Below are 16666 nucleotides of genomic sequence, written 5' to 3' on the forward strand. Positions count from 1 at the left end.
ATTTTTCTTTAACGCTCCGATTTAAATTGTACCTGTCCTTTCGACAAACCGACCAAAAACAATCTTACTGGGATTGTTTACAAAAGGGCCCTAATCTGTTTTTCAGGCCCTTTAAAAAATCCTACCACTGCTTTGGCTTATAAAGGTAGCACTGCCTCCTGACTACTCACTGGCCCCTGGTCGGGGGACACCCACGGACTCCTTTCAGATTTCTTCCGACAGAAAAGTGGCAGCCCAACCAAGGCCAACAGGGAAATTTTCGACTTTTCGTGTTGCCATTAATTCTGGGTATGTGTTCAAATGCCACCAAGTTTGTCCTAGTCCTGGTTGGAGAGCAAGCACATAGCCACTTCAACACAGATGTGACGAGGATCCACCTATAGGACCAACGAGAGGGAACAAAAAGAAGACTGGTCTACACATTCACAAGGACAAAAATACTAGTGGGATTTTAGGTAGAGGCTACAATTCGTTCACCAGCAACACAACACTAACAACCATTGCTACACAGAGAAAGCAGGGAAAAAAGCAGCGCACACTGAAAATAAGAGCATAATAATTATGAAAGCTTGAAAAGGTGCGCGTGCGCGTGCGTGTGTGTGTGTGGATGTGTGTGTGTATGAGAGAGAGAGAGAGAGAGAGAGAGAGAGAGAGAGAGAGAGAGAGAGAGAGAGAGAGAGAGAGTCAAGAAAGCTATAAAAAAACCAGTGACACACCACTCCAGCAAGTAAATAAAAAGCATATCTTTAAAAAAATTGCAGTGTGTTTCGGCTGAGACCTGATAGGCAACAGAACATCAAGTCAATTCTTCAAGTGCTCAAAAGATATTCCAAACCAATTCCTAACAACAGACATGCCTATCCATAAACAGATGGAGAAAGGGAGAAAGAGAGAGAGAGAGGGGGGGGGGGGGGGGGGGGGGGGGGAGAGAGAGAGATAGGCAAAGAGACGGCCTACGTCGGCCCTGCACACTCTTCTGCCCTTTTCCTGAGAACACTGGCCTCGCCACAGACACCTAGCCGCTAACGCTGAAAACGTCTCAACCTGGCTTCTCTTACGGAAGAGTCGTTGTCTCTATCTAATCTGGTGCTACCAGGTGGTTGTGTATCAGCCGGTGTAGACCAGCTAACATCATGTGTCTCTGATTGTGGTACAACCTCAGGCAGTGAGCAATCTTCCTCCAGGGGTGCTGACGGACGGATGCCTTCGGACGCATGATGCTGCACACCATCAAAGCCTAAAGTGCAGGGGAGACAAGAGTGAACATACATACATACATTAGCACAAATCCACAGATGTACCATGCATACGCACATTAGCACAAATACACAGATGTACCATGCATACGCAAATTAGCACAAATACACAGATGTACCATGCATATGCCCGTTGCAAGAGAAGCACGCAAATCTGCAAATGCACTGGATGCACACCCACTGTTTCCCTCACATTTATAGCAACGATAGCGGATATTATCTGAATGAAACACGCCAAGGCTAGCGCCAGATTACTATTTTTATCCACACAACTGGCGAAGCCATGTGAATCGACCACCCAATGCACACCTGGTCGACCCCACATGGAGTACATCGGAATAGGTCGGCCAAAACAGCTACAATGCACACCCTACACTTGCTGGTGATAGAAGCAGACACTAGGTGCACTGGTGACTCGAAGTGAAATTGTTACTTAACCACTTAGCCTCGGCAACTGAGTACTAGTGCATCGAGCTCACTATGAAGCCGAGACCACAGGTCGGCCGAGTACACTAGGTCTCACTACCCTTTAGCTACTGTAAGACCAGTAAAGTTAACGAACATTTAATTCTAACGAGTTAACGAATTTGAAAGAATCATCAACATTTGAAGTCGTTATGTGCAAAACGATATGTACATGTACAGTCATTTGACGGTTTTGAGACAGAATTCGTTAGAATTTCACCTCGCTAACCCACAAAAATCCGGAGATCGTTCACTTTAATTGACGTTAAAATATCTGGTCTTACAGTACTCAATTCTTACCAGATTGGAGCCTATGGGCACTTGTACAAAACGAGAGAGCTTGGAAGCTCAGGGCCCTACGCTATGCTTTTTTGCCTTGATGACCTAGGCAAAAAAAGCATAGGGATGTTATAACATTTTCATTTCGCCTATTTTTCAAGACATAACCTGGGATTCGAACCCGCACTATCGCCCTGCATGCATCCCCCGATACACTTCGCATACATACTAATTCTTCCAAGGCCGTGATCGTTCGGTCGGATCCAGATCCAGATCCATCGGATCCACTGGATCTGCAATGATCGATTGGTCGAATCCGGATCCAGATCCTCCGGATTTGGATCCGAGCAACCCTGCCCCGGGAGCAGGGTTGACTGGATCCATCGGATCCAAATGCGACCTTTGTGCGTATATGGCGGGTAAAAATCATTTTGTACTCATTGTCGTACGTCTAGTGGACTTTTGTTGACTTTTCGTACGACGCGTGCGCGCGCGCGATCAGTACGACTTTTGCCTTTTTTGGTTGACTTGGCAGCGCCATTTTTTACTTCGTCAACATGGCAACAGCCAAGGTCCGCAAAAAAGTGTTCGGTTGATTCTGAAGGATCCGACGGATCTGAGATTTGGATCTGGATCTGGATCCGACCAAACGATCATAGCCTAAGTTGCTTCACGTTATGATCTTGCATTTGAAAGCCCTATTTGAATATTGTGGCCAGCTGTTTGTAGCCAGCCGTCTTTGATGGTACGGTATGGTACGGGACAGGTACGGTCAAGGGTAATACGACACCGTCTACCACCTTGATGACCTAGGCCAAAAAAAGCATAGGGATGTTATAAAATTTTCATTTCGCCAATTTTTTTCAAGGCATAACCTGGGATTCGAACCCGCACCATCGCCCTACATGCATTCGGATGATTCCCCGATACACTTCGCATTCATACTCATTCTTCCAAGTTGCTTCACGTTATGATCTTGCATTTGGAAGCCCTATTTGAATATTGTGACCAGCTGTTTGTGGCCAGCTGTCTTTGATGGTACGGTACGGTACGGGACAGATACGGGATAGCGCCAGGCGTGACACAAACAAACACCAAATTAAAGCTGTGTGGACCCTGGCTAGCGCCAGACGTTACTGAAGTAACGTCTTCTGCATAGCTACGGGAACGAGAGAGCTTGGAAGCTCAGGGCCCTACGCTATGCTTTTATGCTTTTTTGCCTAGCTCATCGTACGTTATTAGAACTGATGGAAATGTTTTTTTTCTGTTGATTGGCCACATCATTGTATAGGTGGCTATATAGGTGGCTATACTGCTGGCGCTCTTCACACGTCAAAGAGGACACCATTGCATGATTTTTTCCTGTACCATAGACCGCACAATTTCCATGTGCGCAGCTGCAGTAGCATGACGCGAATCAGCACGATTTTAAAAGCCCACATATTAAGCCCCTCCTATGCTCATTTCTTGCATTTGTGTCGTCCGACGTTTCCTGGGACTGGTGCTGACTCTTCCGATCACGGGCGACTCGACGGGATGTCTGTCCTGACGTTTCCTGTGACCGGCGCTGACTCTGCCGATTACGGGCATTCCGGAGTCGACGGGATGTCTGTCCTGACGTTTCCTGCGACCGGCGCTGACTCTGCCGATCACGGGCGATCTGGACTCGACGGGATGTCTGTCCTGACGTTTCCTGTGACCGGCGCTGACTCTGCCGATCACGGGCGATCTGGAGTCGACGGGATGTCTGTCCTGACGTTTCCTGTGACCGGCGCTGACTCTGCCGATCACGGGCGTTCTGGAGTCGACGGGATCCCTCTTCCGACGTTTCCTGTGACCGGCGCTGAATCACCCGTTCACGCTTATTTTGGAGACGACGGGATCTCTCTTCCAAAGTATGTTTTTGCTGACGCATCCTATCACCTATTCGGCGTCTATTCTAATTTAATTTCCTCCTCATCTCCCTATTTCTTTCCAAATCTCCGTCTACATCAGGGAGTCGTATACATAATACGACGAATATTGGTACGGTACGGGACAGATACGGAAGCCAGCAAATATTGTGGACAGCTGTTATGTACAATCCTGTAGAGCCTTTGTAGTCACAGATACGGGACAGATACGGGATAGCTCCAGGCATGACACAAACACACAAACAAACAAACACCAAATTAAAGCTGTGTGGACCCTGGCTAGCGCCAGACGTTACTGAAGTAACGTCTTCTGCATAGCTACGGGAACGAGAGAGCTTGGAAGCTCAGGGCCCTACGCTATGCTTTTTTTGCCTTAATGACCTAGACAAAAAAAAAAGCATAGGGATGTTATAAATTCTTTAAAAAAATCCTTTTTTTTAAGACATAACCTGGGATTCGAACCCGCACTATCGCGCGCCCTGCATGCATCCCCCGATACACTTCGCATACATTTGTTTGTTTGTGTGTTTGTTTGTGTCACGCCTGGCGCTATCCGTATCTGACGGCAAAAAAGCATAGGATGTTATAAATTTTTCAATTCTCCTATTTTTTTTCATGCATATCCTGGGATTCGAACCCGCACTATCGCCCTACATGCATTCCCCCATACACTTCGCATTCATATCCATTCTTCCAAGTTGTTTCACATTGTGATCTTGCATTTGAAAGCCCTATTTGAATATGCATTGTGGCCAGCCGTCTTTGATGGCACGGTACGGTAGGGGATAGGTACGGGGCAGGTACGATCGAGGGTAATACGACACCGTCTCCCGTACCGTACCGTACCATCAAACACAGCTGGCCACATACAGCTGCCCGCAATATTCAAATAGGGCTTTCAAACGCAAGATAATAACGTGAAGCAACTTGGAAGAATGGGTATGAATGCGAAGTGTATGGGGGAATGCATGTAGGGCGATAGTGCGGGTTCGAATCCCAGGATATGCCTGAAAAAAAATAGGAGAATTGAAAAATTTATAACATCCTCCTTTTAAACGCAAGATAATAACGTGAAGCAACTTGGAAGAATGGGTATGAATGCGAAGTGTATGGGGGAATGCATGTAGGGCGATAGTGCGGGTTCGAATCCCAGGATATGCCTGAAAAAAATAGGAGAATTGAAAAATTTATAACATCCTATGCTTTTTTGCCGTCAGATACGGATCGCGCCAGGCGTGACACAAACAAACACACAAACAAACAAATGCCAAATTAAAGCTGTGTGGACCCTGGCTAGCGCCAGACGTTACTGAAGTAACGTCTTCTGCATAGCTACGGGAATAAAAATAATTAAAGAGTACAGGAAACCCGGAGCACAGTCGCATGTCTCAACTTACCTATAGAGTTCGGCACGTCACCAGATCTTGCATTAGATCTGTTCCCATCCAGACTCTGTAAGATAGCTTCTTGTACCAGCGGGTCACACTCCGCATTGACGGAGGACTGGGTTGACGTAGACGGTGTGTGCTCGGCTTCCGACAGGCTGCTAGCCATGGCCAGATCCATGTCGTCCTGGTCAAAGCCGGAGTGGGAGCGTGCGTAGGCTGCTGGCCGACGTGGGCTGTTGCCGCCATCATTAACACTGCCGGTAGAGTAGCCTGCGTCGGGAGGTGCAGTGGTAGTGACGGCCGGGGCATTGTCATGTGCCGACGATCGCGTCCCACGGTGACGGGTACTCGTACTGAGCGGCGGCAAGCCTATTCTGTTCTGCTGCTCGTAGCGTGACAGGGCGGCCGTGCGTGCTCGCGTCTGCACCTCGCGGTCTGCGGGAGACAGGCTTGCTGCCAGCGCTGCACTGTATTCGGCCGTGTAACGCTCATCGTCAGAGTCTGGCTCTGTACGACTGCGGCCTCCACCATTTCCAGGTCGGCGTTGCTGCCATCGCAGGCCTTGCCCCCTGCCTAGCACAGCTGTATGGGACACAAGCAAAGGACACTGGCTTTGCGATCTTGGGACTTGGGAGAATATCCAGTAACAAGACCATCTACTAGGGGTGAAACGGTTCCATGTTTTTCATGTTCGGGTACCCGAATGCCAGCATTGTTTCCCACGGTTCGGGTATCGGTTCCATGCACTCTTTTCTCCAGACCGACAAAATGCGTTCGCGACAATTATTTTTTAGAAAAAACATTTTCACGAACAAGATCGAGAGTCCAAGTGCGAAGAAGATAATGACCAGAGAACTCTTTGGAAGAGTGGGGATCGTAAGGTAAGGCATTTAAAATCTTGAGTAGACTTGACGTGTACATGTATTTGTACAAGAACGAGATTTTTCGAGTTTCGGTTCGAAATTTGACGGAACGGGTACCCGATTCTTTTCAGCTGGCGGTTCCAAAACCGGTTCCTTACCCGAACCGTTTCACCCCTACCATCTACTACATTTCGGCCACATGACCAGTTCTGCTTGCATGGCACAACAAGAGTTGATGTGATGCTTGCGATCCTTACGTACAGTGTATCACACTTTGATGCCGCTCTACTGCATTCCCTGATGCTGACCGCTTCAATGCACCCCCCCCCCCCCCCCCCCTGAATCCCATCATACTACTGAGTATCCCCCCCCCCCCCCCCCCCAATTACCTTCACCAAGAAGTCACTGCATGCCTTGGGCACATTATAAGAAGATTTTAGGGTCTGTTGGGAATGCCCAAGTAAAACTTAGAATTTTTCTCCCCGGTTTTAGACAAATCTAAAGGGGGGACCTGAGCCAGAGTTAGTGCGGTGACAGCCGGATCAACCGGACCGGTTCCGGCAGCCCTGCATCTTGTACATGACATGGCGGGTCAACATGCCCTCCTCAGCAGTAAACACTCGTTGGTGGCCCAAAAAGGCAAAAACAATACTTTTTTTAATTTGTCCGGACATGGCCTGACCCAACCGACTGGTTCAGTCGGGCCTGGGAGTGGACAGAATTAATTTCGGGATGTGCAAACTGCAAAGCCCTCCTATGCGCTTACCATTCATGATCTTGCGCAGCAGGTTGTCTCCGTCAAGCTTGACGTAGGCAAGACCAACTAGAATACCGGCCAGGTGACCTAAGAAAGACGCATTCGGCATGATGAGAGATATGACAAACAACTCCACCCAGACGGCAAGGCGAGCAGGCACGGAGAGGAATCCAAACACGGCGATGCGCGACGTGGACGGCATGCGGCGCGTGGTCAGCACCTTCAGTGCAAAGATCACACCCGAGTAGCCGACCGCGCCTTGGTGCAGGATTTGAAACGCTTGATGCGGCTGCATTAACGACCACGCGTACTTGAGAGCAACGTATACACTGCTGGTCAAACCTACAAACACGGCGTTCAGAAGGAGAAAGGCCGGCGTGCCCAGCGCCGGCTCCAGTGTCTTGCCTTTCCACAGGAACGACGCCATATTGTAATAGAGATGCCATTCGTCACCGTGAAAGAAGGGTGCGAGGAACAGCCGCTTCCAGTCGTGCATGTACCACACGTCGTACACATTCACATTCGCCTGCGTGACGTGCCAGGGCAGCGAAAACGGGCGAAGAAACACGTACGCGTTCACGCCAACCAGGCCCAGAGTGGCAGCGGGCACTCCTGAAAAGCCACCCATCTGAACAATTTGACCTAGTAGGAGCAGCAGACCAAGCCCGCCACGTCCACCGCGACGCCTCTGAAACATCTTGTAGATTGATTCGATTCAGAAACAGCTGTGAAGACAGTACTTCGGAAAGAACACGGGCGTAGGTTTGATACAAGCAGGCCTGCCTGTCGCCTACTTTCAAACATCCATTGTCGACGACGAACGCCTTTTTTCTTTCCACAAATGCTAGTATACAATCTGATGGCAGTGGTTGAAGAAATACTGAACACCTTTCTAGATCTAGTGCTGGCCAACACTACATTGCCATTGGCGATAGTGCTAGTGACTACACTCTACTCACTCGTGCTAAGAAATACTGAATACTACTCCTATTCTTGCTTTCCATACTGTTTCTCTCTCTTTCTCTCTCATTTTTGCTTCTTGAACTTTCTTCGCTTTTGAATTTTCAATCAACGCTACGTCATGTCACGTCAGAAGTCCGTGATAACGTCATTACTTTTTTTGAATTTTTTGTCCTGCCAATTACTAGTACGTCATCCTCTGTCGACATGTCCTGCCATAACAGTGCTATTCGCAGGTCGAGCCTGTACAATCGTCATGTACCGTGTGCAACAGCTCTCAGTCTCAGCTGCTCTGCTCCTCTATTAGGGACTTCAATTGAAAAATCAAATTGGCGAGTTTTGCATAAAACGCTAGTTTTTCTAAACCGGGAAGAATCGAGAAACAACCTGTGAAAAATTGAACCCAAAATTCCAAGGCAATCTAGAGTTATAGTCGATTGAAGATCGGAAAACGGGGGAGAAAGTAGTCACAGAAGTAAATGCAAGTATGTATGGGAGCCGTGTGGTTTCCGTCCAGCACTGCACTATCTGGTGCATACATGGCGATACAGGATGTGTGCATGCATGCAGTGTGCACGCATGCCGTGCGCGCCGACTTGCACAAGTCACACGTTTTCACCGTCACTGCTTCTACCAGTGTGCGCGCAGTTCACTCGATTTTTTCGTCTACCACCAGGAAATCGCCGTGGGCTGGTTTCTGTGATCATTTTCCTTCTACGGCGATAAAGCGCGAGCCTCAATGTTGTAGAATCCTCTTGGTTTAGGCTAATTCGAGGCCGCTGAACACGAAAATCGGGTGTTCCTCGCGAAGCCGAGTACGGATCTGGTCGAAATTAGTACTTCGAAGTGCACCCGCGCCAAGCGCGGAGGCATTATTTTTGGAAGCATGGCATGTGTGGCACCATTGGAAAGGTAATGACCTCAGCTACCTAAAAATAGCATCGACAAGGCCGAAAAGGCCGCGGGAGAAGATACTCGGGCCGCGAACTGCATCTCGAACTGCAGCCACGAGGCGCCCATTCACTTTGTACAGGCGAGCTGTGACTGCACTTTTCGCTTTTCAGTGACCGGAACTGAACTCCCTACCTCTATTGCACTATGTTTGTATGTAAAATGCTCCTGCAGCGACCACCCCACTCCCCAGCCCTGGGTTGTAGTGAATGTACAGTGTGTAGTACTAGCAGTAAAACTAATCAGTCTTTGTCTCGAATACAAGTATCTCTCTCTTCTCGAATTCCGAGAATATAAAACAACAACGGCAACAACAACCGTGACTGACCGTGTTTCTCAAAAACGGCTTTATAGCCGGCCGGAGGAAAAGCAGATGTGCGAGCTTTATAATTATGTCTCTTTTCTTTATTTGTTACATCTCCAATATCCAATCACCAATACTGAATTGTTCATCTGTCCTGTTACATACGCAAAATTATAGGCAAGAGATCTGCCAAACTCTATCTGCTCACGCGAGAGCCACGCGTAGACTCATGAATAAAGTTAGCAGCGAAAGCCCTGCTGCAGCCGGCACACACTTGCCATGGCTGCAAGGGAAATACACAGCAGACACAGCAGGCGCGGGAACAGCAGCAGCAGTGGAAGCAGCAGATAGCTGAGTACACGCAGGCTACACGTCAGCGCATGAGACTGCGGTGACACTATGACTGCAGTGCAGGAGTGAGTCAGCACGTACTCGTATGTAAGGTAAGCAAGACCCAAGTTGACTATAGTACGAGTGGCGAGTGGTCACATACAGTGATGAGCACTCCAACAACATAGGAGCATACTGCGACTTGGTGGGACAACCCCACACGGAGCGGTGGCAGTGACTGAGGCAAGGTGGCAAACTCTCTAGAGACAATCATGTTCGGTATTCGTCCCGCAAATAGAACACAGCTAGGTCATCGTCATGACTACAGACCACACAACTGGCACAGTTTGCATCCTATAGCCACGACCGCTGCATGCACTTGGTCACAGTACAGCACACGATTCAGCACACTCCTACCAGCTAGGAGTTACAGTTGGCACCCGGCGACGCTCCGGTTGATCATAGCCATGGTGACGCACACCCACCACTGTCGGAGCAACACGGGCTGGAGCACCATGGTTGCCTATAGCAACGGCGAAATCTCCGGCAGCTCAAGTAGCAGCAGAGAGATGACACGTGCACTTCACAGCAGTGTTTGAGATTGGTTAGCTTGAGGGGCGGTAGCCTGTAGTACACAACGACAGCATGATAAACAGAAGTAAGAAACAAACAGATACAATGTATAGTGTACCGGTACTCGAAATTTCAAAATATTTAGGTGGTGACAATTTTAGGTATGAGGGCAAAAAGCCAGGTTAGGTGGACAGAACATTTAGGTACAGAGAGGGAGTCCCCTATTGGATTATGCACAATACAACTTTTGCGGCGCGACACGCAATTTGCGACAGTTGCGACAAGAAAATGCCTGTCGCAGACTGTCGTGTACAGTCGCAAGGCACCTGTCGCAGAAAGTTGAAGAAAGTTTCACTTTTGTGACATGCGGCACACGGTGTACACACATGGAGTGCAGTTTCTACCCTGGGTGCACGTGCAGTGCAAGTGCATAGTACTACTAGTGCATAAGGATGTCGCAAACACCAAAAAGATTGCGAACCGCGTGTCGCTGCCGCAGCTCTTCGCAGGTGTCGAATGTCGCGTGGCAAAAGTTGTATTGTGAATCCGCCTTCAGTGTTTGTTCGGTTATTGAAATTTTAGGTACGAAACAGACGCACCGAAAGTACCGAAAATTTGTGAAATTACAGTGTACTAGAACTTCTCGCAGTACCATAGGTGTGCCTATCCTGTCGATTTTTAGGAGATTCTCCGAAGCTCTCCAACCACTCCGAACGTCGGAGGTGGTTGAAACTTGGAGATTTTTGTGTTAATGGATCTACGTATGCGGACGGCTACAAAATACATGTGTTTTCCTTTTCCAAGATACGACAAAAAAACATATACTAGTAGATATACATGCTCATGTCCCTCAAGGCTGTGGCCTGTTTGGTGTTTTACACTCGAGACCAACATCGAAATACAGTCAGACCTCGCTTATCCGGTCCTCTTTTATCCGGATCCCTCACCATCCGGAAGAAAATAGCTGGTTACAGATTTACAGCATACGTGTTGCATCCAACATAACCGGTGTTTGGTTATCCGATTCCCTCGGCAATCAGGATATTTTTTTGGAAACGGATGTGTGCGGCTAAGGGAGGTCTGACTGTACAACAATGCACACACTAGTCTTTGAATCTTCCCATTTCTTCGTCTTCAGAGAGAAATTTCCCCAAGAACCATTAGCAGAAAATCAGAACGCATGGCAAGACTGGAGATCACTCACCACTGGCATTGAGCTTCGGTCGCAGAGCTTGCAAGCTGATCGGAATTGCTTCCTACGAGTCCGCACACAACGAATCACAACAACACCCAGCAAGTCACATTGGAACTCACATTAACACACAAAACAAAACAGGGTCAATGCAACGGCAGTGCGAAGAGCCGCAACTTTCAAGCACCGTTATCGCCTGACAGCATGGGTGATTGCAGGCTAGCAAAACAGTTTACACTCCAGGGGCGTAGGAGGGTAATTTAGGTTGGTACGATCAGCCATCTGAGGTACAGCTTACTTGTTGGGAGCGGTGGCTCCGGTGAATTGTTTTGGAAATTTAGAGTCCAAATCAGCGCTTTTTATTGATTCATGGGGTACCTGGGGCAAAACGTGGTACGGTCAATACCGTAGTGACCGTAGCGTGTCCGACCGCCCTGCACTCATCCTAGTCGGAGAAAATACAAGAAGCCCACTGTGCGAGACAACAATGAAGCGGAATTCACAGAAGCGTTTCTGCGGTGTACGATGCGGCACGATCTGCGATGCCGAAGTGCGATGCTAACCACTAACCAGCAAAATACCATTCACAGAAGAAACTAGCAATGCGGTGTAACCTGACTGATGTGCCTCTGGTACAGCGTGTGCGAGTACAAATCTGCCAGCAAATAATGAACCTAGCGTACAATCTTTGCTGCAAAGGTCCAAATAGCACATTGCATCGCATCCCAAAAGTTGAGCCAAACTCAACTTCTGCGATCAGCCATTTGCCATGATTGCATGAGGTGCATGGTGAGGTGGGATTTGGGAGAGAGAGAGAGAGAGAGAGAGAGAGAGAGAGAGAGAGAGAGAGAGAGAGAGAGAGAGAGAGAGAGAGAGAGAGAGAGAGAGAGAGAGAGAGAGAGAGAGAGAGAAAGAGAATGTGTGTGTGTGTGTGTGTGTGTGTGTGTGTACATATACATGAAGTACGTCAACAGAACCATTACCTCTGTTCGGATAGTCATGCTGCCCTGCTCAGGACAGGTGTTGAAGTAGAGATCGAACAGTTTACTGACATCATCCACTACCAGCATCTCATCAGCTTCCAAGCTATACTCCAGGCCTCGAACACCACCAAACACTATCAACACATGCCTGTGGAAATTCAGGATGGGGGTACAACAGATGCACAGAATTATATACACACATACACACGCACACTCATGTACACACATGCACGCACACAAACACACACACATGCACACACACACACATACACACACACACACACACATGGTCGCACACGCACACACGCACACACGCACACACGGTACAATCCAGCTACTTTCAATTGAAGATAATGCTTATCAAACTACAGTCAAACCTCTTTAGGACGAACATCAAGGGACCGATGATATTTCTTCGCAAGAACGGGAGTTCTTCTTATCCATATGTTTTACCCAGTGAATACACAGGGTTTTATCCAATACAGTTACGAATACTAGTTCTTCTTAGGCAAACATTTTGTCTTATCCGTGTTCTTCCTAACGAGGTTTCACTGTAGAAAGAAAAAAAAGAGTAAAGTTAGCCGGATTGGCGGCCGCATCACCTGACGTGTTTAGGAACACATCAAGCAAATACATTCACATCGGCGGGCCACCACTTCACCCATATATCCTTAGTGTCGAATGCAGACCTCACAAGCGAGTCAGGGGGGAGGGGATACGTCTCTCAACAAGCGGGTGTGTAAAGGCCCTGTAACCCCATAAACATCCTTGTTACCCTCACACCAAGCAAGTGAGTACCAGTTCACCGTGGGTGTCGGCCACAGTTCATTGCATGTAAAGCAAACTTCGTGATACAGCGAACCGCTGTCCATGTCCCAGTTTGAACCCACAGTGTAAGTTCATTTCTCTTATAACAAACTTTGGCTATAGAGAACTACAGTCAACTTTGCTCATAACCACTGCGGATATAACGACAATTCGCGAATAATGACAGCATTTCCATGCCCAGAGCAAAGTCCATTCTACCTGTATACATATAATGAGACTTCGAGTATAACGACACTTCGCGAATGGGGACACTTTTCTGATGCCCGGCCGAGTGTCGTTATACGGAAAGTTGACTGTAATTCTCCTGCGCAACGGTGTTCGCTAGAATTATCAGGAGTCGACTGTTGGGTAGGTACCTAGGCCATGAGCGGACCAACTTGCTGGCCACCAACGTGTGTTTACTGCTGAGGGAGGTTATGTATACCCACTAGCATACACTAAGTAGGAAAGGGCTATTGTATGGCCAGAGCAACGGAGCTGGAAAAGCCGCATCCATTTTCTCTGGCCAGAGTACTGGTAGTATCACACACAGACTGTGTGCTGTGACAGGAACACCCTGCTATAGTGCAAGAAAAGACATTGCAACTGGGGATATGAAATCAAAAACTGCTTCCGGCAGCCCTGTGCTACATGATTAAGGTTTGGTCTCCACCACACATAACCGCTGAGTTGAGCTGCACAGGTCATCATCTCACACTGCTCACTGACTGATTCACAGCTGCAGCTACATGAGCCCACAACCTGTACGCGTCCCACACGCACAGGTGTGTGCTGCTTTCTCTTCACCAGACATGTATGCTAACTGTGACTTCCAACTGTATTGCCAGCTGCTGGTTCTACATACACCGTAACATGGTTCATTGGATACAGCACTGTCGGCTGCCGAAAAACGAACAGGCAAGAATTTCACCAAGCACAGCATACTCAGGCATACACGGTGACTCAACTGTGCATAGACCATAGTACATGTACATGTACATGGAAGAACAGCCTAGGCTAGGGGACTGATACAGCCTAGGCTAGGGGACTGATACAGCCTAGGCTAGGGGACTGATACAGCCTAGGCTAGGGGACTGATACAGCCTAGGCTAGGGGACTGATACAGCCTAGGCTAGGGGACTGATACAGCCTAGGCTAGGGGACTGATACAGCCTAGGCTAGGGGACTGATACAGCCTAGGCTAGGGGACTGATACAGCCTAGGCTAGGGGACTGATACAGCCTAGGCTAGGGGACTGATACAGCCTAGGCTAGGGGACTGATACAGCCTAGGCTAGGGGACTGATACAGCCTAGGCTAGGGGACTGATACAGCCTAGGCTAGGGGACTGATACAGCCTAGGCTAGGGGACTGATACAGCCTAGGCTAGGGGACTGATACAGCCTAGGCTAGGGGACTGATACAGCCTAGGCTAGGGGACTGATACAGCCTAGGCTAGGGGACTGATACAGCCTAGGCTAGGGGACTGATACAGCCTAGGCTAGGGGACTGATACAGCCTAGGCTAGGGGACTGATACAGCCTAGGCTAGGGGACTGATACAGCCTAGGCTAGGGGACTGATACAGCCTAGGCTAGGGGACTGATACAGCCTAGGCTAGGGGACTGATACAGCCTAGGCTAGGGGACTGATACAGCCTAGGCTAGGGGACTGATACAGCCTAGGCTAGGGGACTGATACAGCCTAGGCTAGGGGACTGATACAGCCTAGGCTAGGGGACTGATACAGCCTAGGCTAGGGGACTGATACAGCCTAGGCTAGGGGACTGATCCACCAGTTCTTCGGAACTCGACAGTGCTGTAGAACCTGATCATTTGCTGTCCTTACTTGAAGGTGGGAAGTTTGCCGACTTTGTCAATCGACTCGCCACGCTCCGACGTCCCAATGGTCAGGTCATAGCCACCCTGACGACATAAACACACATACACGTACACACGCACACACACACACACGCACACACGTACACACACACACACACACGTGCATACACGACCACCACCGTGTATGCCCATATCAAGAGAAGCATGTAAATCTTCAAGTGCACTGCATGCATATAATACCAGCTGATATTCTCTGAGAATAATGACCGTAAAGCACACACACACAGACATGCACACACACAGACACACACACACACATACATGTGTGTGTGTGTGTGTCTGTGTGTGTGTGTGTGTGTGTGTGTGTGTGTGTGTGACGATTATGGTCACACACGTCTTTCTTCTCTTTCTCAGACTCTTCCTGACTTCTCTTTCATTCTCCTGGGTGGTTACCAACAGCCAGTGCATGCCGGAGTATGTGGTGTGATGTGTGTGCGGGGAAAAAATACAAAAAATAATTAAAAAAAGACCAAAAGGTAGGGATTCACTGGCCAGAAAAAGCCACTTCATAGCTGTGTGGTGTAGACCAGGCTGAATAGTGGTGGTCAATTCTTCAGCCTTGCAAGCTGTTGAATGGTGCAATCCCAGCACAAGCTGCTATGGTTTCTGCTGTAGCATCGCTATCATCGCCTCCGGCGATGGGCGTCCAATGGTGCAATGGTGTGTGTGTGTGTGTGTGTGTGTGTGTGTGTGTGTGTGTGTGTGTGTGTGTACATGACATCTGTGCATGTGTGTGTACATGTGTGTACTTGTAACGTTATGTCATGTACACACACCACACACATACATACATGTACAGACATGCAGTGACTACTGACCTGGAAAGGAGAGTCGGTGAAGACGGCACTCAACCTCTCAGCAAAGCGAACACTGTAACCCCAGTACAGACCTCTGGCAGTTCTCGGTTCCGCTGGAGAAACTACCGTCCCAACAGCAATTTTAGATTCTGAACAACAGTCAGAACAGAGCATAAAAAGAATGGACAGTCAGACCGACATACAGACAGACGGAGAGAGAAACATACAGACAGACATACAGACAGGCGGAGAGACAGACGGACGGACATACGGAGAGACCTTTCTGAGTCTGACCCATCTACAGAAAAAATGGGTTTTCAACGAAAAACGGCCCCCAAAACTATTGATTGGCGTAAAAGAAATGTTTACTTGCACATAGTACTAGTATGCATGTTCTGAGTTACTGGCAGTGCTTGGTTCCAACCTGCCTGGATTAGGGGAGCTTTACTGTATGGGTGTATGTGTGTATGCGTATGGGTGTGTGTGTGGGGGGGGGGGGGGGGGGGGGAGTAAACCTAGCTATTTGCACCCATGCTGCCGTCATTCATAGTAGTGAGTACCCAGTTGTTCGTCGCTTCACCTAGTTTCATCCAAAGGAGAAGGTCAGAGCATACCGGTAGTTGCCGCTTCCTACAAGTAGGTGTGTTTGTAAGGGTGCGCTAGCGCTGTGACCAATACACACACCGCCAAGCATGCGAGGGCTCTTTTTTTCCTCTGCACCCTGTGTGCAGTGATACCAAGATCTTTGTGCTTGGCTGAGTGCCAGGGCTCCACCGCCACTCTTACCACTTTGCCCCTGAGGGGAGTACTACTGAAGTAGTAAGAACATGGCTTATGTAAGGAAAAAGTCCACTTACAAGTCCGACTTTTAACAAACCTACTACGGCGATTGCGCCAGGCAAGGTTCACACGTTTCATCCGTACCTGCATCCGCCTTCGGGATAGGATT

General features: G+C 48.6%; 2 protein-coding genes across 2 annotated transcripts in view; both read right to left on the bottom strand.

The window, feature by feature from the left end:
- Positions 1-223: 223 nt before the first annotated feature.
- LOC135822280 (rhomboid-related protein 4-like) lies at positions 224-8011 on the bottom strand. Its single transcript, XM_065335012.1, has 3 exons — positions 6931-8011; positions 5311-5883; positions 224-1237 (listed from the first exon to the last, which is right to left on the bottom strand). Exons 1-3 carry the CDS (start codon positions 7616-7618, stop codon positions 1023-1025), a joined length of 1476 nt encoding a protein of 491 aa, XP_065191084.1. The 5' UTR covers positions 7619-8011; the 3' UTR covers positions 224-1022.
- Positions 8012-9889: 1878 nt separating this feature from the next.
- Positions 9890-16666, bottom strand: part of LOC135822281 (putative methyltransferase C9orf114 homolog) — a 16707-nt gene continuing 9930 nt past the window's right edge. The window contains exons 9-14 of the mRNA XM_065335013.1: positions 16642-16666; positions 15739-15866; positions 14868-14944; positions 12215-12362; positions 11244-11295; positions 9890-10091 (exon numbers count right to left, since the gene is read on the bottom strand). The exon at positions 16642-16666 is cut by the window's right edge and continues 54 nt beyond it. Coding sequence (XP_065191085.1) covers positions 10072-10091; positions 11244-11295; positions 12215-12362; positions 14868-14944; positions 15739-15866; positions 16642-16666 — 450 coding nt within the window. The 3' untranslated portion in view covers positions 9890-10071. The remainder of the gene's footprint in view (positions 10092-11243; positions 11296-12214; positions 12363-14867; positions 14945-15738; positions 15867-16641) is intronic.

The sequence above is a fragment of the Sycon ciliatum genome, chromosome 8 (assembly GCF_964019385.1).
Source record: "Sycon ciliatum chromosome 8, ocSycCili1.1, whole genome shotgun sequence".
Taxonomy (NCBI): domain Eukaryota; kingdom Metazoa; phylum Porifera; class Calcarea; order Leucosolenida; family Sycettidae; genus Sycon; species Sycon ciliatum.